The 27236-nt window shown below is 34.0% G+C and overlaps 1 protein-coding gene across 5 annotated transcripts in view; it reads left to right on the top strand.

Annotated features, from left to right (window-relative positions):
* The window catches only part of MYCBP2 (MYC binding protein 2), a 276794-nt gene that overhangs the window by 186358 nt on the left and 63200 nt on the right, over positions 1-27236 (top strand). For 2 of the 5 annotated variants that reach the window (XM_024123254.3, XM_024123252.3), the window contains exons 49-57: positions 2193-2308; positions 4434-4531; positions 5575-5691; positions 6422-6562; positions 15338-15412; positions 18049-18273; positions 19131-19263; positions 21635-21757; positions 24776-24931. In XM_024123254.3, coding sequence (XP_023979022.1) covers positions 2193-2308; positions 4434-4531; positions 5575-5691; positions 6422-6562; positions 15338-15412; positions 18049-18273; positions 19131-19263; positions 21635-21757; positions 24776-24931 — 1184 coding nt within the window. Of the gene's footprint in view, positions 1-2192; positions 2309-4433; positions 4532-5574; positions 5692-6421; positions 6563-15337; positions 15413-18048; positions 18274-19130; positions 19264-21634; positions 21758-24751; positions 24932-27236 lie in introns of all 5 variants that reach the window. The other 3 variants (XM_024123251.3, XM_024123250.3, XM_024123253.3) reach the window with 2 other exon arrangements.

Here is a 27236-nt window from a genome sequence, read left to right as displayed (position 1 = left end):
ATTAGGCATCTACTCTGTGGAAGGCACTGGGATATTTCTATGAACAAGATAGAGAAGGTGCTGGTTCTCATGACAGATATATTCATGTGGAGAAACAAACTATAAATAAGTAAACTACATAGTGATAATAAATAAGGGTATTTGATAGAGAGTGATGAGGATGGGATAGGTCACCAAAGTATTGGATGACAAGGGAGGGCTGTTTGAAGAGGCGTTATTTGAGTGGAGAGCTAGATGGTAATCGGTTGTGTAAAGATTTGGGGAAGTTCAATCTAGGAAGAGAAAATCTGGGGTAGATGGAGCTTGATGTCTTTGAGGAACAGAAAGCGGGGCTGGAGAATAGTGAGCAGGAAAGAAAATGGTGGAAGATGAGATCAGAGAACCAGGTGATGGCCATATTACATAGGGACTGGTAGGCTGTGTTAAGTTTGAGTTTTCTTGTAAGAAATTTATTTGGAGGGCTTTTAGCAGGAGAGTGATATAATCTGATTTATAGTTTTAAAAAGATCATTGTGGCTGCTCTCTGGAGAATGAATTTCAGGGGAGCAAGAGTGGGAATAGAGAGATGAGTTAGAGACTCTAAGGTGGCTTGGACTAGCGGTGGAAGGGCCTTAGTGGTGGAAATGAAGAGGGGGTGGATGGATTTGGGATATACTCAGAAGGTGAAGCCAACAGCCTGCTGCTACAATGAAATGGGAGGTGAAGGAAAGAGAAGATCCAAGGGTGAATGTAAGCTTCTTCAGCTTCAGCAGCAGGATAGATTATCCAGCAGAAGAGGGGTTTGCCAAGATTTGGCCGGCAGACCCAACCAGGCATGTTTTTGTAAAGTTGTATTAGAACACAGTCTGGCTCATGAGCTTATGTATCATCTGTGGCTGTTTTTACACTACAGTGACAGAGTTAAAAAATTGTGACAAAGATGGCTTGGCACAATACACTAAAATACCATTACAGAAAATGTTACTGACCCCCGGTATCATGATTTTTATGAGGATCAAAAAGTCTGAGAAATGAGCAAGAGTTTTTTGTTTTGCTGGGTGCTGGGGTGAGGAGGAAATAATAATTCTTCTTTGGGTATATTAAAATTGAGATGCCAAGATGCCTCTTAGTTATGCAAGTGGGGATATTTCCAGGGCAGCGGGAAATACCAGTTCGAAATTCAGGGGAGAAGTAAATGTTTGAGTCATCTTTATACGTATGGTATTTAAAACTGAGGAATGGATGACTGGTCAACTAGAGAGATGACACTGAAAGAAAAAAGAAGATCTAGACCCAAATCCTGGGGCATTCCATAAGTTAAAGTGTGCTCAGAAAAGGGAGAGCCAACAAAACACTGAGAAAGAATGGTCAGTGAGGTACAAGAAAAACCAGAAAAATGTTGCAGAAGCAAAGAAGGTTTTTCAAGAAAGGAGGAGTTGTCAGTTGTTATCAAATGCTACTGAGAGATTGCTGAGGATGAAGAAGCAATGATTGGATTTGGCGATGTGGTGGTCATTGGTGACTGTGACATGATCAATTGCAGTGAAGTGTTGGGAGCAAAAGCCTAGTGAGGATAATAAGCTTTGGAAGAGAATTGGAAATGAGGAAATGGAGAGTAAGTGTAGGTAATTCTTTAGATAAGTTTTGCTGTAAATGGGAAAAAAGATATGAGACCGTATTAGGGAAGGCTGTAATATCAAGGGGAGGTGTTTAAGATGGAAGATTCTGAGTTTGTTTGTATAGGAAGGAAATAGAAATAGAAATGATCTGGTAAAAGTGGGAGAAATTGACGATGAATGAGAGCAAGATAATTGCATCACAGAAGTGCTGACGGGATGAGATTCACAGCACAAATGGAATGGCTGGCTTTGGACAAGACCCAGGACACTCTTTCCATTGTAACAGGAGGTAGAGGAAAATAGGTTTAATCTGATTGCAACTTTGAGGTTGTATCTGATCGCTTCTGTTTTTCACTGAAGAAAGTGATGAGGTCATGATCAGCTGAAAGTGAGGAAGAGTGGTGCTAGAGGTTTGAGGTGAGGAGGAAAAAGTAAATTCAATCATGGAGAGTAGGAAAACATGCTATGACAGTAGGATTGCTATTCATTGTGATAATACAATCAGAAATGTTATGTTTGCTGATACATGTTAATGATGATGTCAGCTGTTTAACCAAAAGTAAATGTTGCAGTACCCATCTTATTTCCTTTCAGACCCAGTGAGAATATGCTGATTCGTGTCAATAACGATGGCACTTACTGTGCAAATTGGACTCCGGGGGCTATTGGACTCTACACCATTCATGTTACAATCGATGGCATTGAAATAGGTATATATTTTTTTTAAGTTGTGAGTTACTTAGTGCAAAGAACTAGAATCAAAATCCTCTTTCTGTTCTAGTTTGCCCTTTAACATGTATCACAGACATGGACAGATTTCATAACTTTTAGGGGGCTTCATATCCTCCGTTATAATGAGTACTTAATTCGTGCATTGTTAAGGTCTTAAAATGTTGTAATAATTTATGGGTCATTGTAGCCCTCATGATTCCTTCCCTGCATTCCCTGATGTGGCTGGTCAGGTTCGATCTCCTCCATGCTGTGCTATAACCATGTGCATGCCTCATCTCCCTATCCCGTGGTATGTCTGTCTTCCCTTCCTGGCTGTGAGCAGACACTTCTTTCATCTTTGGATCTTCCAGTCTGGCTCAGTGCCTGGTGCATGATGGCTGCTCAATAAATACTTGCCAAGAGGATGAATTTTTTTACCTACCACTAACTTTGAAAAATATATTGCTTTTCCTTTGGGCATTAATCTTTCTCTTTTCTTTATTTTTTATTTTTTATTTTTTTTGTGGTATGCGGGCCTCACTCTGTTGTGGCCTCTCCCGTTGCGGAGCACAGGCTCCGGATTTTCTTTATTTTTAAACTATCCGTATAATAGGACAACAGTAGGACAACAAAGCTCTAATAAGTGTTTATCAATATGAATTCCTTATAACACTGTTTTTCCTAATGCTTCTCAAGCAAAAGGGTTCCTATGATCAGGCAGATTTAGAAAGCCCAATAGATTGTAGTCTCATCTTAGACATTAATACAATTCATATTATCATATTTGAGATTCTAAGAAATCTTGAAATTAACAATCCTCTCTAAATTTGTTTAATCATTATCTTGAGAACCTTACATGTAGGGAAGAGGAGACAGGTTAGAGATAAAAGTAATACTGATTAACATTCCACCAAAATACCCTTTGGGAAACTTTAAGTAGTTTGTTTTTACAGTGAAGATAAAGAAGTACTTTACATTGTTGTAACCACATGTATAGAATATACATTAATGTAACTATAGGATCAGATATGTTAGATTCATCTATACCATCCTAGAGACCTTTAGTGGCAGCCTTTGCTACACTCTTTTATTTCAGCATATCTTTAAAGCCTTTAGGTCAGCACACTTTCGCTGGTTCTGGGCAAAACATTGTTCTAGAGGTAAGACAGTTCCTGGCAAGTGTTGACAACTTACAACTTACAACAACAGCCAAACAAAATCACATGAAGTAGAATATAAGTGGTGACGTGCAAGGGGCACACGTTACAGCAGTTCAAAAGTGGAGATGGTCAAGAATGGTTTCTTTTTGGCTAATAGCGGGTAAAGGAAACTGATACAAAGTAGATAAGAAAAATCCACTTATATTTGTTTTCTGGAAAGACACTGAAGAAAAAGATTCATAGTTACTTAGAATCATTCATTTTCTTCCCCACCTTCTTAACTTAGCTTTCCCCAAAGGTGACCAAACTGTTAGTAGACTAGGACTTGCTTGACTGCAGTCAAGGACAGATAATAATTCTTTAGAATAAGGAGGATGATAATAGCATTTAGTATATATCTAAAAATTTTTATACACACCTTACATATTTTATATATATTTTAAAAATCATTTCATTCTCACAGCATCTCAGTGAGATAGGTGCTATTCTCATCCCTATTTTATAGATTAAAAAAATGAGGCACAGAGAGTCAAACAGTTGGTGGCCGATGTGGGCACAGCCAAGTCTAACATGAGAAGCCCAGCTCTTAAACACCATGCTGTGCTGCCTGTTACTCATGAGATGATTGGTATAGATGATGAGTAGTGTTCTGATTGGTTGTTATGAGATAACATTTGATCACACAAGGGTGTCTTTTTGATTATTTTGAATTTTGCAGTATTATTTTACATATTCTATAGCCCCTCCTCTTTTCCTTGAACCCCTGAGACACCCCTTTGGAATCTTAAGGTCATTTTTCAGATATTTCTCTCTTAGCTATTAAATATTAATCACCTTAAAAGGACAGAATTCAGATATTTGTTTTAATTGTTTAAAATAACCTGTGAATGTATATTAAGTTAGGTTTAAGGGTCCTCCCTCCCTTGTGTTCTCAAACGTTACAGTTCCCTTCCTTTTCTTACAGATGCTGGCCTAGAAGTAAAAGTAAAAGACCCACCAAAAGGGATGATACCGCCAGGAACTCAGCTGGTCAAACCAAAGACTGAGCCTCAACCAAATAAGGTTAGGGTAGAATGAAATCAGAACATGAATTGGTCTGAGATTTATTAATTTTCTTCATTGATGCTTCAAGGTAGCCATCAAACACCTCATACTTTATTTCAGTATTCGAATTCTAAGTATTCCCAAATGAACTTGAAGAATAGTTCATGGTAATTCTAATCATTTCTCAATTGTAGAACCTGTACTTTTTGGTTTCTTTGTGTAATGCTATAGTAATTTATAGGCCTTGTGTACTTTCTGTTATTGAAAGTTTACAATTGGGATTTCCCTGGTGATCCAGTGGTTAAGACTCCGCACTGCCAATGCAGGGGGCCCAGTTTCGATCCCTGGTCAGGGAACTAGATCCTGCATGCCGCAACTAAAGATCCCGCATGCCGCAACGAAAGCCCAGTTTCGATCCCTGGTCAGGGAACTAGATCCTGCATGCCGCAACTAAAGATCCCGCATGCCGCAACAAAAGATCCCGCGTGCCACAACTAAGACTTGGTGCAGCCAAATGAATAAACAAAAGCTACCCTTTAAAAAAGAAGAAAAAGAAAGAAAGTTTACAATTCACAAAACGTCTACCGAAATTAAGTGTATAAAGTTGACAAGGTTAACGTATCCTGTGCTGTTAAAAGAAAAAATTCATTTCCTAACATATAAAGAGTAAGCACTATAGGAATTTTAGTAAACTACTTATTAAAAATGAAACATGGATAATAGAATTTATATACCTTCCTGAAAGGAAAAAAATGGCTCTTTTCTCCTTTTTATCATGTCTTCAAAGTTTAGAAAAGAAATTATAAACGTATATTAATAATTTTCTATTTTTTTCAATAATATACATTTTAAAAAACAACATTTTTTTTAATGTTGTTTTTATAAATGTTTTTATAAATTAACCACTGTTATTTGCACAGGGAAACCAGCTACAAATAATTTTGGAAACTTTCTCAGAATTATACTTTCAAATCTGTTTAATTTTCTCTCTTACCACTTACTTATAAGGTCTCTGTTCCATGATTTCCCCTGTCTCACCTGTCTGTCTTTGCCTTTCTCAGGTTCGAAGATTTGTGGCCAAGGACAGTGCAGGGCTCCGTATCCGTAGCCACCCTTCTCTTCAGAGTGAGCAGATAGGCATAGTGAAGGTCAATGGAACCATCACTTTCATTGATGAGGTAATTTGTAAGGAAACACTTGGTAATAAATTTTGGACAGAAAGTTTTTGCATTGTTTGCACAATGTAAGTTTACTGAATTGTTTGTTAGAATGTGTTTTAAGCAGTTTGGGTAGTGTTTGGGAAATCATTTCACAGAATTTCAAAATTCTGTTCATTGAGTTTCAAACATTGCATTCATTTTTCTTTATCAATAAAATAACTAAAATTATATTCTTAGCATAAAAGGAATTCAGTTAACATGGTAGTCAGAACCTGTACAAGGATTCAATGAAAATGAGTACAGTTTTTCTTGAATTTTTAAAATGTGATTTGTTTTTGAATGTGTTTATTATATTGCCTTAACTTTGGACAGTACATTTTTCTAATAATGCAGTCAAGTAACTTCCAATTATGAAAATCTGAATTGAGGGGAAGGAAGTCTTAAGTTCTTTTGGGAAACATCTGATTTTATGTTTGAAATATTTATCTTAAAGTGTGATTTTTTTTGTGTGTGCTTTTACTCCTAAGTGACATTGTTTTTTACAGTTTCACGATGTGAATTATCATGTTGCTTGGCATTCCTTGCTGGTTTTTTCCTTAAAGGTTCTCTCATTCTTACCTTCTGCAAAAACTAGATGCTTAATCTCCATGTCCAGCATTATTTGCCTGCTTTGTAGCCTTTCAGACCTTGCTACCCTCATAGGAGTTACAGGAGGGCGTGGCTTGTTTCTGTTGCGTATATTCCGTAGATCCACAATGATGATGGTGTGTGGCTGAGGCTGAATGATGAGACGATAAAGAAGTATGTTCCTAACATGAATGGTTACACTGAAGCCTGGTGCCTCTCTTTTAATCAGCATCTTGGGAAGAGTCTTCTGGTCCCTGTTGACGTAAGTAAAAGGCGGTTTTAAAAAGCTTTCTAGGTATACTCTGTCCTCATTACAGGGCTTTCTTTAATTAAGGCTTCTCAGTTCTGAGGTAAACCACAACTAAATAACTTTAAGTGCTTGAATTCTGAGAGCTTCTGTGTAATAAAGAGGGAGTTTGGCAAGGCTAAGGACCTTACGACTTACTATGGTCCATCACAAGCAGGAAGTAGTAAATTAAAACCAGGCCTGCTGAATTCCTTACACAGAGGTAGGGAACGAGAGCGGTTACGTTTTTTTTTCCCTTTCTTATTCACACTACTGTTTGGAATGAATTCCAAACTAAAATTTAAGAATTCAGTGTTACTATTCATTTCAGAAATATGTATAATGTATTTTTTTCATGTTGGCATTTTGTAATTCTGTGTTGTCTAAGTTGGAATCTTTTCTTTCTTGGCATGTGATACTGCTGTGTTAAAATAAGGTGGATTTTTAGACTTGTGGTGCTGTAGTGTTCTAGTTGAAGTTAAATCTTAGTGTCTGAGAGAATTCACTGAGCCTCTTTGACAGATGCAGTAGAATACTTAGAGTGTTCAAAAGTTTGCTATATCACTAAATATGATAGGAACCCACAGCTCTTTTTATAATTTAAACAGAAATATATGATTTTTTTCTTTTTCATTTCCATCAAATGTATTCCTTATGACACTGCTAATAAATAGAACAGGTAAATTTTTATTTAAAAAAACCTTAGCATTTTAAACAGTTGAATTTCTTAAAAATCAGTGTATAAAACTAGCTCTTTATATCAAATCATTTAATATATTTTTTGTTTTTCTCCTTAATAGTTCAGAGTAATGTTCTCCAAAGGGGTGTATACAAGATGATTCTTTGGGAAAGAAAATAACAGAACTTCTATTTAAATTTATTGATTTCGTTCTTTTCTCTATTCCTTTTATATGTTTTATAATAGTAGAGTGGGGAGAGATATATCTGTCTATATACTTTTTACAAATAGATGTGTGATAAAGAAAGTTTGGAGAGTGTTGGTGTACTGCTTTTCTGATTTTTTGATTTTTTTCATCCTTGGCTCGAAAGTTGGCCTTAAATGGATTGAACCCATCTCTCATTATGGTAACCAAATATTCTTCAGGATTACGAAAATGATATTTTAAATGAGATAATTATAATAGCCATTTTGTTTATTTCATTAACAGCATATTTTTTAAATTTTGACCAGTGTAGAGTTTTGTGTATTTTAAGTCCCTAATAAGGCATTATATTAGATTACATTATCTTTACTACCTTCCCCACTGCAAAATTTTCTTCCTAATTCCTTTGTTTGCTCATTTGAGGAGATGGTTTTGGAAGAGGAAGATATTCACACAGATAGAGCAAGAGAATAAACAAAGGTAGAAAGGAAGAGCAAGAAGTGTGCTGTGTGTTGAAGTTCTGAATCGCATGGCTTCATTTTGGACCACTGCTGTTCTGTTATTTGATGCTTTTAAACTCTAGCCGAGAGAAAGTTTTTAGTAGACAGTCTTGAGGTCAGAGAGAGAGGACATAATAAAGGTAAGAGGGAACGCTAAATGGAGTGAGCCGTACAAATACTCGTTGATGGCTTTTCACTGGTATGTGAATGAGGAGATTATCACTGACTTATTTGAAAAATCTAGATGAAGAATATTGGAGATAGAAAGTAAAATGAAGTAGCTTTTGATATTTTCTAGCTTGTCTTTATGTTGAAGAATGACATGAGTTCTCTTTTAACGTTAAGTAACTCAGAGTATCTGGTATCATTAAGAAGCCTGAGGATTTTCTGGTTCCTTTGTTTTAAGGATGGTAGGGACTTGAGATCCTTACAAATTAAAGTAAAGGTGCCAGTAGAAAAGGGAGACATTAAAGATGTAGATAAGAAATCTGAAGGCTGAAAGAGGAGGAGAAAATAGAATTGAGGGCATATTGGAGAGTTGTTTCTGTGAAGGAGGAGGGGATATGTATGGCAGTGGGTCAGTTTTTAGGGTTGAGGGAGGAAGGGAAGAGGTTGAAGGAGACCGTGATTTCCATATAGAAGGGAGAAAAGTCATCAGTGGAGATTGAAACAATTGAGTTAAGCTAGAGAGTTTAGAAATGCCATAAAGATTTGGAGTAATGTTTGAGAGAAATAGGAGCGGGATCTGACAAATAAAACTACTTGTTTGGGGATTATTGGGCCACTAAGGACCCAGTGGGACCACTGGATAGATCCATTCTGGATACCCTTCCCCTCCCATGGCCCTAAGTATCCAGCATTAAAGGAGCCAGGAAAACAGATGATAGCATTGGCTGGAATTTCCTGGGCTGCTATGACAGGAAAATAGGGACAAAAGGGAATTTCAGATGCTGATGAAAGAACAATTGAGATCACCAACTGTAGGATCCAGCCTAAGTTGGAAATGTGAAAGGACAAATGGACGGTCCAAGGGACTTGGAGGACTAATAAAGGAGGACTAATTGTTCTAATAAAATAGAACAATATAGTGAGTGCGCTATACTTGAAGAGCTGGAAGGAGATAGGCAATTTTTATGATAACATAGCATATTTGAATTTGATTTCATACTTAGAGCATTTTATTGAATGAAATGGCTCATTAATGTGGCCGTGAGAGGGCAGCTGAAGTATGTTGGAAGTAAAGGTCATTGGAACTGCCCAAGTCTAAGAACTAAAAGTCTAGGCAGTTGGATGATATCCACGTCGACACAAAGACGTACCAGTGATGGCAACACTGTGACCTGCAAGGTTTGAAAGAGAGTTTGTGTACCATTGGAGGAAGAGTCCCATTAGATACAATATCAAGTCATGGGACAAATGGGAATAATTAGATGTTGGATCAGGAAGAAGCCTAGAGTAGTTTTGGTATAAAAAGAGAACAGGTAGATGACATAAGGGTTTATATTTTATGTGGTGACCAAAGAGGACAGAGGGGATGTGTGACAACTGGCCTAGGGCTTCAAACAGATATGGTATAAAGTTGCTTCAATGAGGGTGTTATATGAGGACCCACAGAGTCAGAGCCTGGCATAGGCAAGAACAGGCTAGTTTTCCAAGGTTTTGATGTTAAGGACCAGGACAGGCCTCTCATACAGTCAATAAGTTTTTAATGAGTACCTTACTCTACAGGGCAGAGCATGATAGGGCATAGAGGGGATAATGATTCCATCTCATCTCCTCAAGGAACTAATAGAGCTAAACAAACGCATCTTGCTGCTTCTTCCCTTTGCATCTGTTACTTCATTTACTACTAGAAAAATGCTTGCCACCTATTTTCCCTTTTTATACTTCAGTTCGTTTGTGAGTAAATCAACTATAAATTATGGCTAACCATTGTGAAACACTACTCAATTAAAAAAAGAAAGCTAGTAGATTTGAAATAAAATTAGAAATTATCGAGGACTAATGCCACTAACTTAAAGAGATGCAAAAGTACCAAAAAGTTGCCTTGAGCAGCCCTTACATCAACCTCTTCAGCCTTTTCTAGTTACAACAATTTTGTAACTAGTTACAACAATTTTGCATTCACATGAATGCGTGTACCCTATTTGGAGCCTGACTCAAACAAACTGTTGGAGAGAATGGGGGTAGGGATTGGAAATTGAACACTGACTAAATATTTGATGAACTATTTTTTTTAAAAAGATTACCATAAATAGTCATATTTAGAATGAGCTTTAAAATGATTTTTGTTGCACTGTCTTGTTTATTTACTCATACTGTAGAACTATCATTTTCACTGTAGATAAGTACTTCAGCTAAATTTTGGCCTACCTAGCAGTAGTTCTATTTAAACATCATTACTTTACTAAGAAATAATGGCATCCTAACTTAGTTCAAATATGACTTTAACTGTGTTTATTACTTTAGTAATGCTCTAGTTTAGAGATTAAATAGCATTAGACATCCATATTATGACTGTCTTTTTTAGAATATTTTTAAATCAAAACAAATTTTTTAAATCAGTGGGAAGATTAGGGATCAATATGAAGAGTGCAGATTCTTTTCTGTGAGGTGCTCACGGTCTGTTAGAACTTGTTGCCCCTTTTAGAACACACTGTTTAATTTTACATCTTAGAGTCTTTGTTTATGTTGTTTCATTTGTCTAAAATGTTTTTGCTTCCATTTTTTTTCTAACTTTTCTAATATTTTCCTAATTGGCCAGGCTCAAAAATTTCTGTCAATGTTTCTCATCCCTGTACATCCCAATAATGCTATAGTTATCAATTCATTAATTGTTCACTCAGCATATATTTATTGAGTCCTTATTATGTACCAGATACTAAGCTGGGAAGTAGGTGTTGGGTGGAGAGGCAAAGGGGAGGGATAGAAAATAAGTAAGAGTGCAGTTCATGATCTTGGGGTACTCAGTATGTAATGGGATAGACATACAATATTCAGATAATTAAGTTGCATTGTGGTAAGTTATAGAGTGACTTCACTTAGGAGGTGACATTTGAGGAAATCTTAAAGAAAAATTGCCAGGACAAAGTAAAGTAATTTCACATTAGAGAAGTCAGATGTCCAAAGTTATGGAGGCATGCTATGTATGGGAACTAAAAAATAGTTGATACTGCTGAAGCACGAATTGAGGGTAAAAAGCATATAAGTACTGGGGAAATTAGCTTTTTCCCTCCTTTCTCAGGTAGCACTTTGTCTGTAAAAGCGGAAAAGGCTTATAAATGTCTTTCTCCAACTACCCATAATGTTTAGTTTGGGGTTTTTTTTGGCTTTTAGCCCATTTGTATTTATATACCTCTTATTTCTGTTAAGCTCCTCAAGGGTTAGGACTCATTTAGGATCCCCTCTTATATTTTTTCTTCTAGAGTGTTAAATATTACATTTTGCTCATGGTAGGCTTTCAACATTTGTTAAATACTAAATTTTAGTTCTTGGCATTTGGTAGGATCATACTGCTTAAAATAATTTCTGACCCTCTTAATGCTCCATACCTTAATTCTCTCATTTAATTTTCATTGTGCCCCTTTGATGTTAAGTTTTTATCATTCTCATTTTTCCAGTGACAGAAGAGAGCTATTCTCCCAAGATCATAAGCAGTAAGTAGTGGAGCTAGCTCTGGAACTCCAGTTGATGTGATTCCAAAGCCCATTTTTTTATGTTTAGTCTACCTTAATCTAGTGGAGCCATAAGGATAAATAGTTTTAAAAGGATAAAGTAAATATAGCTATAAGAACCATATTATTTTGGCTAGAACTCCACAATTAAATAAATATGAATACTAATAACCTTAATGGCTGAATGAGGATGAATATCGTGATGTATGTTGAAGGTATACCTGGGGAAGGCTGATTTTAAATTAAAATTCTTAAGATCTGGAAACTACAAGTGTAAGCCAATAGAATGTTTCAGATACCAGGGAAAATATGTTTAAAAAGAGAGAGAAAATCAGTTATGCACATGACGTGGGAGACATTTGACTGCCTATAATAGAGCCTAAATTTTTTGGAAAGCAAGTTTACTTCTAAAATAGGAGATATTACTGATCTGAAAATTATAGGCCCAGTTCTTTGGATTCTTTATCAAAAATGAGGTCTTTTAACTTTGTGAATGAGGTTGAGTGGTAGAGAAAGTTTATATCAAGGAAATTAGATGATACCTCATTAGAAGTAGTCAAAAATATCTTTATAAGCCCATATTATCCAATTCTTGCAGAAGCAACTTGAGTCTCCGAACACGCCGTGCAATTATACAAAACACTTTCTACCTACTTAGGCTGATTGGTGTTCACATATAGAAAGTAGGTTGATTTTTCTGAATTTGGGGACTATGAAGATTTGGGGGAGAGATGAAGGAAAAATATCATTTGGTATTCTCTCTTATAACATTACTCAGGGTAATTGGTAAAATTAGCAAATGTTTCTTGCATTTTATGTCAGTTTCATTCTTTTGGGATACCTAATGATGCCGATAGTCACAGCTTTAATGACCCAAATTTCTTGATTTTGTCTCTCTCGTTAATAAATTTGTGTGTATATGTATGCATAACCTGTTTTTCAGTCCTACTAAATACTAAGTATTTACTTAATACACCATTAGTAAATATGCTGTCCTTAGATGGTTATCAAAAGCTTCATTTCATACTTTAGCTTGATGTTTAAGTTTCCTTAAATTCCATTTAAGCCTTAATTTAAGCCTCTATTAAAATAACACTATAATTGTTTGTATATATGCTGTGTTTAATTTCTCTTGAGATATTTTATCTTTTTCACTTTAAAATTGGCAATTTTTAACTCTGTGATCATCCAGCACAATGAAACAATTACTATCTTTTTTTTTTTCTTTTGTGTGAGCATTTGGCATGTTTGGTCATGTATTTCTCCATGAAAATTATTTGCTTATTTGGTCTCTTCTATGTCTTGAAAGATTATTGTCTTAGAGTTACAATTTGGTGCTCATCAATTTAGTTAGGTTTTTAGCATGCTTCAGTTTCTAATTTTCTTGACAGAACTTTTTTGCCTTCACAATAGTCTTTGAGAATAAAATGATTTAGATTATTGCAGATATGTGTGTATTTGTATATGTGTGTGTGTATTTATATATATATATATATACACACTTTTACATATATAGTGGTGCTCATATTATTCTATAAAATTATACAATATGAAAGCTAATTTATATATTTTAATAGTGAGAAATTGAGACTTTGGAGAGATTAATATTTTCATGCATGTTCGTATCTTTAGACTAAACTTTCCTAAATTTTCAAAAGAAAACTATTGCAAGTACATTTTAATTTTAAACTCCAGTTTTCTGTCTGGTGCTTTTTTGATACTTGATAAATGCAATTTTATTAGGATAACACATTTTAAAAATAATCTTATAGTAAACCAGTGTAGAAAGAATTTTCTACAAATGCAGAACAAAAGCAAAAAAGAGTCAAATTTGAATCCACATATAATTAACATGTACAAAATTGATTTTATTGGCAATTTGTTACCATGGTTAGCAGTTACATCACTTTAAGGTATCATTGTATATGTTAACTCATGTCCTCAGACTGAGGAAACACTTGAGTTTGCACATTGGAATAAAAGAGAGGGATTTCCCTAGGAGTCCAAGTGGTTAGGACTCCGCGCTTTCACTGTCGAGGGTGCGGGTTCAATCCCTGGTCGGGGAACTAAGATCCCACAAGCTGCATGGCGCAGCAAAAATTTTTTAAATTAAAAAAAAATAAAAATAAAAGAGAGATACAAGCTTTAAAATTGTCAGTCACCACATTGCTTCTTTATTCCTAGCTCAACTGCATTGCTTTTTACAACGCTTTTCACATTGCTTTTGATGCTAGAAAAATTTATGCCAAAATGTAGAATATGCTAAAAAATATTAATATTGTTTTATGTCAAAAGGTTTACACCACTATTCTCTGCAAAGGAGAAAAACCATTGAGCAAATACTCCACAAATTCTTTCATACATGGACGAACCAGTAAGGACATCTTTTTCCCCAAAAAATAGCATTTCAAAATACTTGGCAACATGTTTCCACTTCACCTAAAGAGAAAGTGCCTTGTCTGCTGTCTTATTTTTAAATGTGAAGGGGGCTTTGGTTTTTTGTTTTTTTCTTTTGTTTTGCATTTATCTGTAGGCACACTAATAGAAGCTCATTTTTTTTCTGGCTTTTATATGTTTTATATTTCTGTATTAGCATATATGTATGTATATGCGTCTGTATCTACATCTGTCCCTACATGTACATACATGAGGAGAATACAGAACTGGAGAATATTAAATAAATTCTCGTTATCTAAAATAGCTTACAGTTGGTTGGGAATTGTGTTGTTTCTTTTGTGCTGAAGTCTTGGATAATGACAACTTTCATTAACATTTTGAATGTCCTCTTTTTTGTATTTATATAAGCAGTAAAATTGTGTAATTGCTGGTTTCTGGAAGGATTTTAATTTCTGATCAAATAAATATGTTCAATAGGATGATATGTCTATGTAAATGTATATCATTTTAATTTTTATGAAAACATTTTGTGAAAATGTTGATTTTTCTGGGACCATGTTGCTGTGAATTGGTTGTTCTGTAACAAAATATTTTTAGACTCTAAAGTAGAGATCCTAAATGCTCTGTGCATTTCCTAAACTTTGAGATGGAGAAAACTAGGTCTGCCTTTTGATAAAAGTTCAGATTGTTTGTTTTTTCTCTATGCTTTTCTTAACAGATTTGCTAACAGCTTTCAGTAACATTTCCAAGTGACTTTTTTCTCATTTATAGAAGAGAGCAAAATTGAAAAATGACTTAGATTTTTTTTCTTTTTGATTTTTTTTGTACTTTAAACAGAGATAACTAGTTCACATATACTACATGCCATTATTATTCATAATAATAGTTGCTCTATCTATACAATCTGTGTTAGTCACATTTTCTTTATAAAACAGCAGACTGTTTTCTGTCATAAAACAAATATGACTTGTACTGGAATAGACACGTCATCATTTAAAGGAGTTTGAAGGTGTCCTTCTTGCACTGTCTTAAGGTTTAAATCAATGTCTGGCTCTTAATTGTAGTAAATGGCATGACACACTATATCCATGGAGAGCTTTTGACAAAAACTTATGTATCGGAATTTCTTTGCTGTGTGGTTTACTCAGGTGGCTTCAGTTTCCCTTTAGTGAAATAATATTCCAGTGCTGGTGCTAGAGTATAGAACATTGTTGTTACTGTGAACGCATCTTCTGCAGATGATATCCTGTTCCCTTTCTTTGTTGATATTTTTCTTTCTTAAACTTTGTTGCTCAGAATATCTTTAATGCTAGCCAAGGAGTCAGGGATTTGGACGTATTTTCATGGACTTCCAAAGCTTTTTTCCCCCAGGTGAGTTAACTGTAAGGAACAGTCATACATTATTCAGGTATTTCAGCTTGTATAACAAATTTTACATTGTATCTTTGAAGCCTTTACTTAAGATTAATTTAAAAAAATTTCTTTTTACCAAAAACTATCTATACAGAGTTCTGCAATTGAGTTTCCCCATAAACCTTTCCCCTCTATTTCTGCCAAAGACTGTATTACTAGTGTAAGTTAAACTTTTACTTGACTTCAAATTTGGTATATTTAACTTTATGACTAGCTTCTCCAACAATTATATACAGGTCTAGCTTTTTCAGAGCTTACTTATTTAGGTGAAAGAGTTCCAACCCTATGGCTCTTCTGTTTTTTTCCTAGCCTTGCACAGTGGCCTTTTGAATGTTGGAGTGGGATTGCAGGGAGCAAAAATTAACATTGCAGTTCAATTTCATACGCTGGTGCCCAGGTCTTAAATTTCTGTATAGAATAAAACATGCATTTTAGGATTTCTTGAGAATAACAGGCACAGTTCTGTGATTTTAGGTCTATCAGTTCTTTTTATACTGTTTAGTATTAAGAAAAAGGATAGACTTTGCTGTACATTTATTAATTTGTATAGTTTCTTTAATCAATAAAATATTAAATATTTTAGGACAGTTCTCCTATATTGCCTTTCAGTGAATAACTTACAATTATTATAATTATTATTAGTGTTTGCCAAGGCTTTTCTCTCACTGTTACCCTGAGTGGTCAGATTGGAAATATTGTTATAACTTAATTAAATGCTCGAGATGTATCATTAAAGACCAGTGAAATTGTTTTTTCACTAAATCTATGAATATTTGTTTAGTTTTTACATCATGCCATGTAATTTTTAAAAGATCATTTGTACATATGACTAATTTGACTCTTCCATCTATGAAATAGCATCATGTATTTGCTAAAATTTATCATTCACAACGACATATTTAAATATTTACTGAAAATCTCATGAGTAAAATAGCACAATTTAAAGTTTAGACCTTACTCTCCATTTTTATTTTGAGTGCTCTCTTTGTGTTCATATAGTTGTACACATATATAAATTTTTACAAATATGCATGCATGGGTATATAAAATGCATATTTTATTTTAGATTGTAAATCTAAATTTTTCAAGTACTTAAAATTCTCATTTCCATTAAATTGCCAATATATAAATAAGGAATGTTGGACAAATATGGTACAGTAATTATAGTAAATGTAAATAAATACTGTCCGTAGTTCGTATTTGTATAAGTAAAAATTGATGATTATTCATCACCACAATGAAATTTACAAGATATTATGTGAAGGTTAATAATGGATTTAAAATTTTTTCTGACCAACCATATAGTAAATTAAAGTCACAGGTACAGAGAATTCTTGAATCCACATTTTTTTAACCTTACGACTTTATTTTTAATTTTCCACTATATAACGGACATGTCTTTTGGAATGAGACTACTCATAGGGATAGAGCTATTCAGTAATATTTTATCTTGCATAATATGTTATTGGTTTTTTTCATTTTTATCTTATTTATAACATAACTAAATATTAATTTAATTTTAACCTAATGTTTGAATAAGTGTCCCATTTTGATCTTTTACTGTATTTGAATAAAGCAATTTGTAGAGTCTATATCGCTGTATTTAAAAATGCAGTTTAAGTCTGTTTTAAAGAAGTAATAATGACAGTGGAAGAATTTCCAGTGTAGAACTTTCCTTTACATTTAATTGGGAAAAGGAGCAAATATGGGAAGGTTATTATTTATCTTTATTGCATTCACGTAGGAAGTAATTTCATCACAGCATTCAGATTCAACAGGAAATTTAGGGTATGTTCCTTTCATTCATTTTAGAAGTGACTCTTTTATATCCAAATGTATTATATTTATATAAAACCACATCTTTAATGTTAATCTCTCCTCTCTACTGAAATATAATCATCTTTTTCTGTTAAAAGCATTAATATATCACTGTTTAACAATGGTCTAGCAAATCTAACAAGGCATTTTTATTTGTACTGTATTAAGAAAGTGTGAGTTGTTAAAATCCTATAAGCATTCTTATTTCATTCATAACTAGTAAATATTAACATGTAGCTATATTTCATGCACATTTTTTCATCATTGTTATCTCTGTTTATAGATAAGCCTCCAGAATCTTCATACCTATTTTCTCTATTTATTAATAGTTATAAACAAAAAGTACAAGGAAATGAAGATTTAGACTTTTAAACCCATACCGACAGGCAGTAATGCAGTAATAATGATTCAAAATTATTCAGTTGTGGTTCATATAGTAAATTATTTTTGTTTATCCTACTGTTAAATATTTCACTAAAAGATAAAAGTAAAATCAAGTACTACTGTGTTTCTCAAATTATGGTGGACAGAAGCTAGAGGTTCAGTTCCTCTCCTGCTATCTTTTCTTCTCTTCAACTCTTTTAAATATTATTCAGAATTGAATAACTGAAAGATTCTTTAATAGTAGTATTAACCAACCCTTGAGCTATCTTTGGATATGTGTTCTTTTTCTTAATTGATGCATTATGGACTTGCTGTAAAAGCAATTAAGAAGGATGTTGAAAGTGATAATAGATTGTATTTTGTTTACTTTTTTTTCCTATTCAAATTTTCAGGAACCTAAAACTAGTACTGATGACTTTTTCAAAGACATAAACTCCTGCTGCCCACAGGAAGCAACAATGCAAGAGCAGGATATGCCGTTCTTGCGAGGAGGGCCAGGCATATACAAGGTAGTGAAGACGGGACCTTCCGGTCACAACATCAGAAGCTGCCCTAACCTTAGAGGTATCCCAATTGGAATGTTAGTTCTGGGAAACAAAGTCAAAGCAGTGGGAGAGGTATGGATTCTTGTAGCTTCATGACTTCTAAGATATTCGTTTTTAATATAATACAACCAAAGCATCTCTTTCTTCCAAAGGTTGCCATTTCCATCCCAGGTTTTTAAATGTTAATGTTCTTTATCTTTACCTGTATTGAAAATACTAATGCAATTTTTCTGTGCTTCTTTTTTAATAATTTTATTCTCATAATTATCCTTGTGAAAACAATATTTATATAACAAAGTGATTTGTATTGTATATATAAATGTTCGGTATTTGCAAATATCTTTTCACTATTGCAAATGTGTACTGTACTGTCATGGATGAACAGCACTTTGAAATATTTGCTATGAATCAGTTTGGAGATGTGTTATATTCAAAGGGTTTCATTTCTTCGTTCCCATATATGGGTGTCACTGAAGTCCTGAGCAAATAACATTACTCTGTAGTCAACTGTGGCATTTGCCTCAGCTGATGAGCTTAAAGATGTAGTGTGTCATGCTATTTCTCAGTGTCAGGGTTATTTTCAAGTTGCATTTTAGGCACTACCAACCTAAATAATAGAGAGTATGCTGTGTTAGGACATTTCAGGTGCCAAACAAAGAGCCATGTGTTTTGGGGTAGCATTTAAAATTATTAAGGGATTATCCTGTGCCTTAAAAAAACATTGCTTTTACTGAAGTCATCAGTGAGCATTATTTTACAAGACTGTTTATTCATTTCTGTCTTACCTCAGGCTGTGGTCTTAATTTCAGAAACTAATTTGATGATAGAGATTTATTGGAATAATTACTCACTTAAACTTTTTGCTGGTTTTCAGCCTGAATGCCCTGAAAGAATCAAGCCAATCAATCATGCTTTTTGTTATGTACCAGGTAACCAATTCTGAAGGTACATGGGTGCAGCTGGATAAGAACAGCATGGTAGAGTTCTGTGAGAGTGATGAAGGAGAGGCATGGTCCTTAGCTAGAGACAGAGGCGGAAACCAGTACCTCCGACATGAAGATGGCAAGTTGGCTTAAATTTGTGATTTATTCCGATTTACCTTTGCAGTGCAGAAGTTTAAAGTGTACTGTATTTCTTTTGTTGTAAAGAGCTTTTTTGTGTGTTTATTTTTTAAGTAAAATCAAAACTAAAGGTTTAAAAATCTTGCAATTGTTAAAATTCCTATGTAAAGTACATAGGTACTAAATGAATACACATAAAAGAAGAGAATTAGAAGGAAATGTGAAACATATGAATTGATCTTTGTAAAACATGCTTTTTATTTCATTAATATGAATTTAAATGATAATTCTTCTGTGCCAGTTCGGGACTAAACCTTTTACTCTTTCTACCACTAAATGGAAGTTCATTTTTCAAACCACTGATTGTAGTACTTCTCCCAGGCAATTTCATTCTATTGAATTCTGTCTCAGGAAAGGAGCATTGAATATATGCTTAGCTTCTTCTGGGGGTTTCCTATTTTGTTGTTAGAGTTTCAGCTTTAAACTTTATTTTACCGTTTTTCAACAATGATCTCCTTTAATAAAAGATTTTCCTTTTTGTCCTCTTCTCTTCATTCTCCTGGTGGCGAAATCTTGTTCAGACCATGTCATCACTTAGGTGAAGCTTTAACTGATTCTCACAGAGTGAAGAGTTACCTCTCATCCTAAAGAACTGAATTCACCACTAGAACAAAACTGATATTATATTGAAGTTATTTTTTATTTCTTCGTACCCAGATTGTGAGTCCCTTGTGGACAGGCACAGGTTTTTTATCTTTGTATTCCTAGTTCTAAAGCAGTTTTCGCACATACTAGTTGCTCACTAAGTTTTCTAAATATACAAGTTGAGTCACAAAAGTATTAGTTAGGACATCAAAATAAGTGGATAAGCCAAACATAGACTTTTCTACCAAATCCCAGAATTTATAGGAGAGGGTCAGACAATTAAATGAATATGCTTCTTTATCCAAAAGAGTATAAAGTTATAATAACCATTATCCAAGAGGTAATATGGCCATAGTATATAAATAGATTCAAGAAAGGTTTGGAATTTGTGTGAATGACAGAGTACGTTTAGATTTATTAAAATGGTACATTAAACATTCTCCCCTTTTTTCCCACGGCAAGCCTTTGAGATCAGTTATATAATCTTCCTTTTACATTTCTAAGCTCATAGAATTTAAAATGACTTGCCTATGGTTATACCACTGGAAACAGGGCAGGTGAAAGACTTGAGCCAGAATCTTCATTCATATTTCAAATGCTGTGCTCATTACACCACAGTGCATCAGTAATCCACTGAACCCAATTTGAGAACCTACTTCCTCCCTTGTCTTTACAGACCAGTTTTTCTTAGTCAAAGATGATGTCATCATAAAATAATGTCCTGAGATGGTAAAACTATTCTTCATTATGTTTTGAAAAGCAAAAGTCTTCATTTCATGTAAATCAGACATTTTACAAAATAACTTTCCCGTTTACAGTATACTTACTACATATATAATTATTACATATTCATAAATTCTTAAACATTTTCATTATATAGGGATATTCAGATATAACTGAAAATAACCTAAAGCGAGATCAGCTTTATATAAGACATAATTAAATAATCTGAGAATGGTTTAAGTGACTGTCAGGGTCTTTCTAGCTTAGTAATCATTTTGACTAGCAATGAGCATAATGTGTAAGAGTAGACTCTGGGACTGGACTGCCAGGGTACAAATGCCAGCTCTTAACTTTTCAGTTGTCCAAATTACCTAATATCTCTGTGCCTTGGTTTTCTCATTTACAAAGTGAAGATACTTTATAAGTTCTATATGAAAGCTAAGTGAAGAAATAACAAAGCTATCAGATGGTAAGGTTAGCTATTATTGTTAAAATGTAAAATGCTTTCCATACTAAGGAGTGAGTTTTACCATAGGAAATTGTATTCCCATATACTTAGAAGGTAGAAGGTTCCTTTTAGATAAAATGCTTCTTAAATTAGGATATCGTTTCTACTAAGATATATACTCAACCCGAAAAGAGGTGTAAGAGAAGTTTAAATTTCTGTGATCACTTAATGATTTTTTGTCATATATATATATGGCACAATAAAAGCAAAAAAAAAAGCAATAATAGCAAATGTTAATAGCACAATAAAAGCAAATTGACTCCATAAGATCCTATCCCATTTCTAAATATTATAGTGATTTTGATTGATGAAAACAAAGATTTTGTCATATACTTTGTTGGTGTCAGTGACCTAATTGGTAGACCTATTATCAAATCTAAATGTGAGGTTATTTTAAAATTTAACCATCATAAAAATCTTTCTTGCAATTTTCTCTCTTTATAAATGGGGAATAGCACATAAGAAACTAATTTTATAGATGTTCCTTTTATTGTAGAACAAGTTCTTCTGGATCAAAATTCTCAAACTCCTCCTCCAAGCCCTTTCTCAGTACAAGCTTTTAATAAAGGGGCAAGTTGCAGTGCCCAAGGATTTGATTATGGACTCGGAAATAATAAAGGTAGGTGTTTTAAGTGAGTCTTTTACTTACCTAACTGTAATATTTTTATTACCTTCTCTTCTAACCATTTTTATTACTGTTCACCCACAAAACTTTAAGTTTGTTCCTAGAAAACTAACAATCAAAATGTTTACGGCGGTGTTCTTTTTACAGTATTGGTTTTATCCATTTTAGCTTAAGTTTATAGTTCTTGCTTACCTGTTCTTATTTTGTAGACACTCATTTTGAGTTCACATCGTAAAGATTCTGTGCCACTATATCCAGTAGAAGAACTTTTCTTTATCATCCAGTTATTATGAAATGTTAATGAGCAAAAAAGAACTTTCCAGAATGATCCATTTAAAATCAAAATATGGGGCTTCCCGGTGGCGCGGTGGTTGCGCGTCTGCCTGCCGAGGCGGGGGACGCGGGTTCGTGCCCCGGTCCGGGAAGATCCCACGTGCCGCGGCTGGGCCCGTGAGCCATGGCCGGTGAGCCTGCGCGTCCGGAGCCTGTGTTCCACAACGGGAGAGGCCACAACAGTGAGAGGGCCCGCGTACCGCAAAAAAAAAAAATAAATATCCGGAGCCTGTGCTCCACAACGGGAGAGGCCACAACAGTGAGAGGGCCCGCGTACCGCAAAAAAATAAAATAAATAAAATAAAAATATTTTTAAGTAATGTTGCACATCAGCTTTATTAAACATGTGTGGTTTTCAAAGTCTAATCAAGTTATCTTAGTTAATTTCGAATTACATGAAATGATAGCTTTGGGTTTGGTACGTATAATGAAACCAAAAAATTGTAAAAAGGAAAACAAAACCCCTAAGCCATATGGATATAAAACGTATACAGCTTGTTTCGGTTGCATTGATAGAAGAGACCAGCATCATGGACAGTCCAAATAATAATTATTTTGGAGTAATTTATGCTCAAATTTCAACCAAAATTCCATTAGTATGTAAATTTGGACACATTCACATGCCTTCTTATGAACCTGCTCCTAACTCTTAGCTTCAAAATCGACGATATTGTCAGAAGGTAGCATATAGCTGGACAATGGGTAGGAAGGAGAAGATAGCCTACATGGAAATACTTTTACTTTAAAATGTTATTTAAACTAATTAATGAGATTTGATTTCCAGACACAAGTACAGTTGTTTTAATACCTGACTTGCAGAGCCAGTGAAATAATGAAATAGTCAACAAGATACAGAATTACATCAGTATAGAGGAATTATTCAATTTAAAATAAAACCACTTTCTGTTTGATACCTTTATTACTTTCCACAAAGTATTTTTATTAAGAAGGAAGCCTTAGCTACAAGATTTCTTTTTGGCTTTTCCTCCTACATTGGGTTGCTCTATCCTACAGGCTTGGGTACTGTCTGCTTGCTCATTTCTGGTAGCTCAGATTTCAACTAACTTAAACTAGACCGTCATGCTTAAGTAGGGTAAATGCTTTGTGGTGTTTTCTTCCTGTCCCTTTCCTTCTGCTGCTCCCAGTCCTTAAATTAAAATCTCAGTGTTGACTTACCACTATATACTTGTATAGTAATCTGTTTTAACGCCATGTTTAATTCAAATTGTATGCTTTCAGTCTCCAAAATGTCTAAATTGTACTGGTGGTTATCACATTAAATCAGTGTTTAAAACAGAATTTGTTAAAACATCATAAGAATAAAAATCAACTTTCAGTAGAGACAAACATTGCTGAGAACATTTGTTATTAATTAGAAATAATGTATTACTTTTTAAAAGTGATTTTGCTAATATTGTTCAAAAATAGCATGTACTTCTTAATAGGCTATTAAAATATTTAGATGGAGTAAAGAAATATTAAGAAACTTTCATCTGATTAAATATATCTAACCTTTATTTATTATCTTACCTTTAATTGTAGTTCCCATTTTCTTTAAGTCTTTATGCTATCCAACATCAAGCAATTGTTTTTTGCAAAAATTCTTTTTCCTTAAAACAATTTTATAAAATTCTTCATCACCTCTAAAATCCTTTAATCTGCAGCATTAATTTTTTTAAGTGAAGATATGTAGCTTGTGTGCACAGTTCTTTCCATATTAATCTGTTTCTTGTTGGTGTTTCATTTAAAATTTTATTTATGAAACTTTATTATATCTAGAGAATATGCCTGGAAAGGTACTGTTTTCCAGTTTCTGCATCAGCTAGTCTGGATATGGTCTCCCCCCCGCAACCCTTCTTCTTCAGCATCATTTAAACTATTTAATATTTATATTCTCATAAATAAGGAGCTATCATCCATCCAATTATATCATTTCATATTTTTAAAAGTATTTTTCTGTTAATGTCCTTTGTATTTAATTTTGAAGAAAATATCAGAATTCATGTTTGAGATACTATTCAAATAAGGTACCTCATATTCCTTTTTTTCTTATAGGTCTTTTATAAATTTTTACGTTGCCTATCCAAGCAAAAGAGTTCATGCTTTTAAAAATGTATAATTTCTTTGGCAATAACAACTTTAAAAAAGAAAATATTAATTTATAACTGTAATAGAAATGTATTACTAAATTAATAACATATACTTTGCCTCCCTTCAGTCCTACATTGAACTGTTCATATTATTTGCATATTTTCTGCATGAAGTGTACTGCATGTGAGGCAGGGTGATAATAGTCAATGTCAGGTACTGCACAGAAGACATCATCGACTTAGATCTTCCTTTATACTTGTATGGTATTAAATCAACTTATCATACTTACTTCATAGACTCTGTATTCTCTCATGCTGCTGCTAGATGTTGTATATGAATTTAAATGGATTTGTTTTTGTAAGTGGGCCATTATATAAAATTTGTTGGGGTGCTTCCATTATTAAAACAACATACAACATTCGGTCCCTAATTTGAGAACAACAGTCACCAACTTCCACAACAGTTCTGAATTGGCATTGTTTTATTTAGTGTTTAACTTTATCTGAATGTCATAAAGCACCATTTACCTTGCCATTTTGGATGTTAATTAATAACAAGTTGTAGTTTTGACTGTTTTGCCCACTGCAGGTGACCAACTGAGTGCCATATTGAATTCCATTCAGTCACGGCCCAATCTCCCAGCTCCTTCCATCTTTGATCAAGCTGCAAAACCTCCCTCTTCCCTAGTCCACAGCCCATTTGTGTTCGGACAGCCCCTTTCCTTCCAGCAGCCTCAGCTTCAGAGTAAGTCTTGTCAGCCTTACCTGCCTCATCAAACCATTTCTGAAGCTTTGTTCTGAGTTGTTTATCAGTTACTAATTATTTATCAACTCACCTAACTGGTTTTATTTAATGAGGACGTTATCCCTTCCCACATTTTTGAAGCACTTAAGCTATTCTGACCTAAGACATTCTGCAGCTAAGACGTTTGTTTTTAATCACATTTTTCTATTAAGTGTAGTTATTAAAATATGACTTTTATGTTTTCTAATTCCACAATAAGCTAATCATACTATAAAATATATTAAGAAAACATTGATTAAAAAAAATTTTTATAATATGCACGACTATGGTAAGCATCAGTTATAAGGATAACTTTCATTGTTTTACACTGAATTTTTGTTACTTAGAGATGCCCCAAGAGAATGAACCTATTTCACTATACCAGTGGGTGGAGGAGAGGCTGTACTGGGCAGGTTTGTTTGTTTCTTTTAAGTGAATTTGGTGTCTGTGAAATGTATAGCAACGGAGGTTTCCAAATGTTCTCACATTGTTGTTTCTTCTCTTGCTTTTTGTTGTTGTTGTTGTTGTTGTTGTTGTTGTTCTTAATAAGTTAAACCAATCAGTTGATTCCAGTTCTGCCTTTTAGGATTGTTCTAGCCCTTTATCCACGGTAGTAATTCATACTGATCTGGAAAACAGACCCAAAACAAATTACATTTACCAGAGTCTTCTTTTTTCTTAATAAGTTCCTGAGGCTTCCCCATAAACATCTCGAACCTCCGAGTATGACAACAATATGCTCTTCTTGGCCTTCAGTTCACATATTAGCTATACAGTATATAAACACACTCACTGAATTGAGAGAGTTTTTGGAAGTCTCAGCTTGTACACCCATTTGTTTGAATTCAAATGCATGACCTCTTTGCTTTACTTTAATAAAATACATCCACATTTAGATCTAAGTTATTTTTGTACAAAAACACTTTTATAGCTATTATTAAGATTACTTAAGAGAATGCCAGCTGGTTTAGTTTTTATTAGGAACCAGGGTAGTGTATAGTTAGCAAATGATGTTATTCATTATGATATTATTACCTATCTTTGGAAAAGAGTATACAAGAGTATAAACTTTTTTAGGTTTGCACTATACATTAGGCAAGTTCAATTAATGAAATTAGTTTGTAAATACAAGTAGTACTACTACTCTCTACTACTGCTCTCTCTACTACTATATTCATGTGTAATATTCACTTTAATGTCTCTTAAAAGAAGAATTTCGAGGAAACATAATAGTGTCATGTGTGTGAAATAGTTTTTTCTTCCTTGATAAGCATTATAGAAGAATGAAAGAGAAGTGAAGACTTAGTTTACCCATTTAATGAAGTGACAGACACTTTACATTTAGATGTACCCAGCTTGCAGGAAGTTTTAAAGGTAAGGACAAGGAAATAAAAGGGAAAAAAAAACATCATAACCAGGCAGAAAATTCATATTAAATATAAAATTGTAAAAGAGAAATTACCCTGATAATGTCATAGTGGCAGCAGACAAGAGAACTAAGGAATAAGAACCGTTTTGTTCTACCTAAAGGGTTATTGCAAGTCTTCTTGAAAACTTCTCTAAAAAAAAGTATAATTACTGTTTTTATTTTACCAAATTACTTAATAAAATATTGTAAAACAAAATGTAAAGACCATAAGAAAATCAGATTTGCCTCTTTTAAAGGATAATACGTTTCTAACTGACATTGTGTCAATATGATTTTGTTCATATTGTGTCTAAGTGTTACCAGTACCACAACTTCCTTTACCACCATCTTGGAGCAAATTTGAAATCATGGCCTAGAAATGTCTCAAAATTACCAGTTTTCTGAATCATTACTTGCGTGTACTCCAATGATACAGACTTCTTATTCTCAGCAGAATATCACTGAAGTTTGACTACCCAATTCCAGAAACCAGAAGGCTTATTACTCTTTAGCACAACTAAAAACAAGTATGGAATCTAAAAATAGTTTAATGTTTTATAGATATATTAGAATTGTAGTAATTACGTCATAGGAAAATTAAATATGGCAGAGTTAAAACTACCTGAGTAAGATAGTCTTTCCTGAATTTCACTGCCGTCCATCACACTAGCATTTCATCTTGCTTTAGAAGATGGCTTATTTATACTGAACTTCCCTTTACTAATTAGTAAAATGAGAATCATTTTTGTCTTACACTTTTGTAATTCTAAAATATTGAATAAAATATTATGTATAGGGCTTCCCTGGTGGCGCAGTGGTTGAGAGTCCGCCTGCCGATGCAGGGGACACGGGTTCGTG

This window comes from Physeter macrocephalus, chromosome 13, assembly GCF_002837175.3.
Source record: "Physeter macrocephalus isolate SW-GA chromosome 13, ASM283717v5, whole genome shotgun sequence".
NCBI lineage: Eukaryota > Metazoa > Chordata > Mammalia > Artiodactyla > Physeteridae > Physeter > Physeter macrocephalus.
Note: the sequence above shows the minus strand (reverse complement) of the source record. Positions and strands in the feature narration are given on the sequence as shown.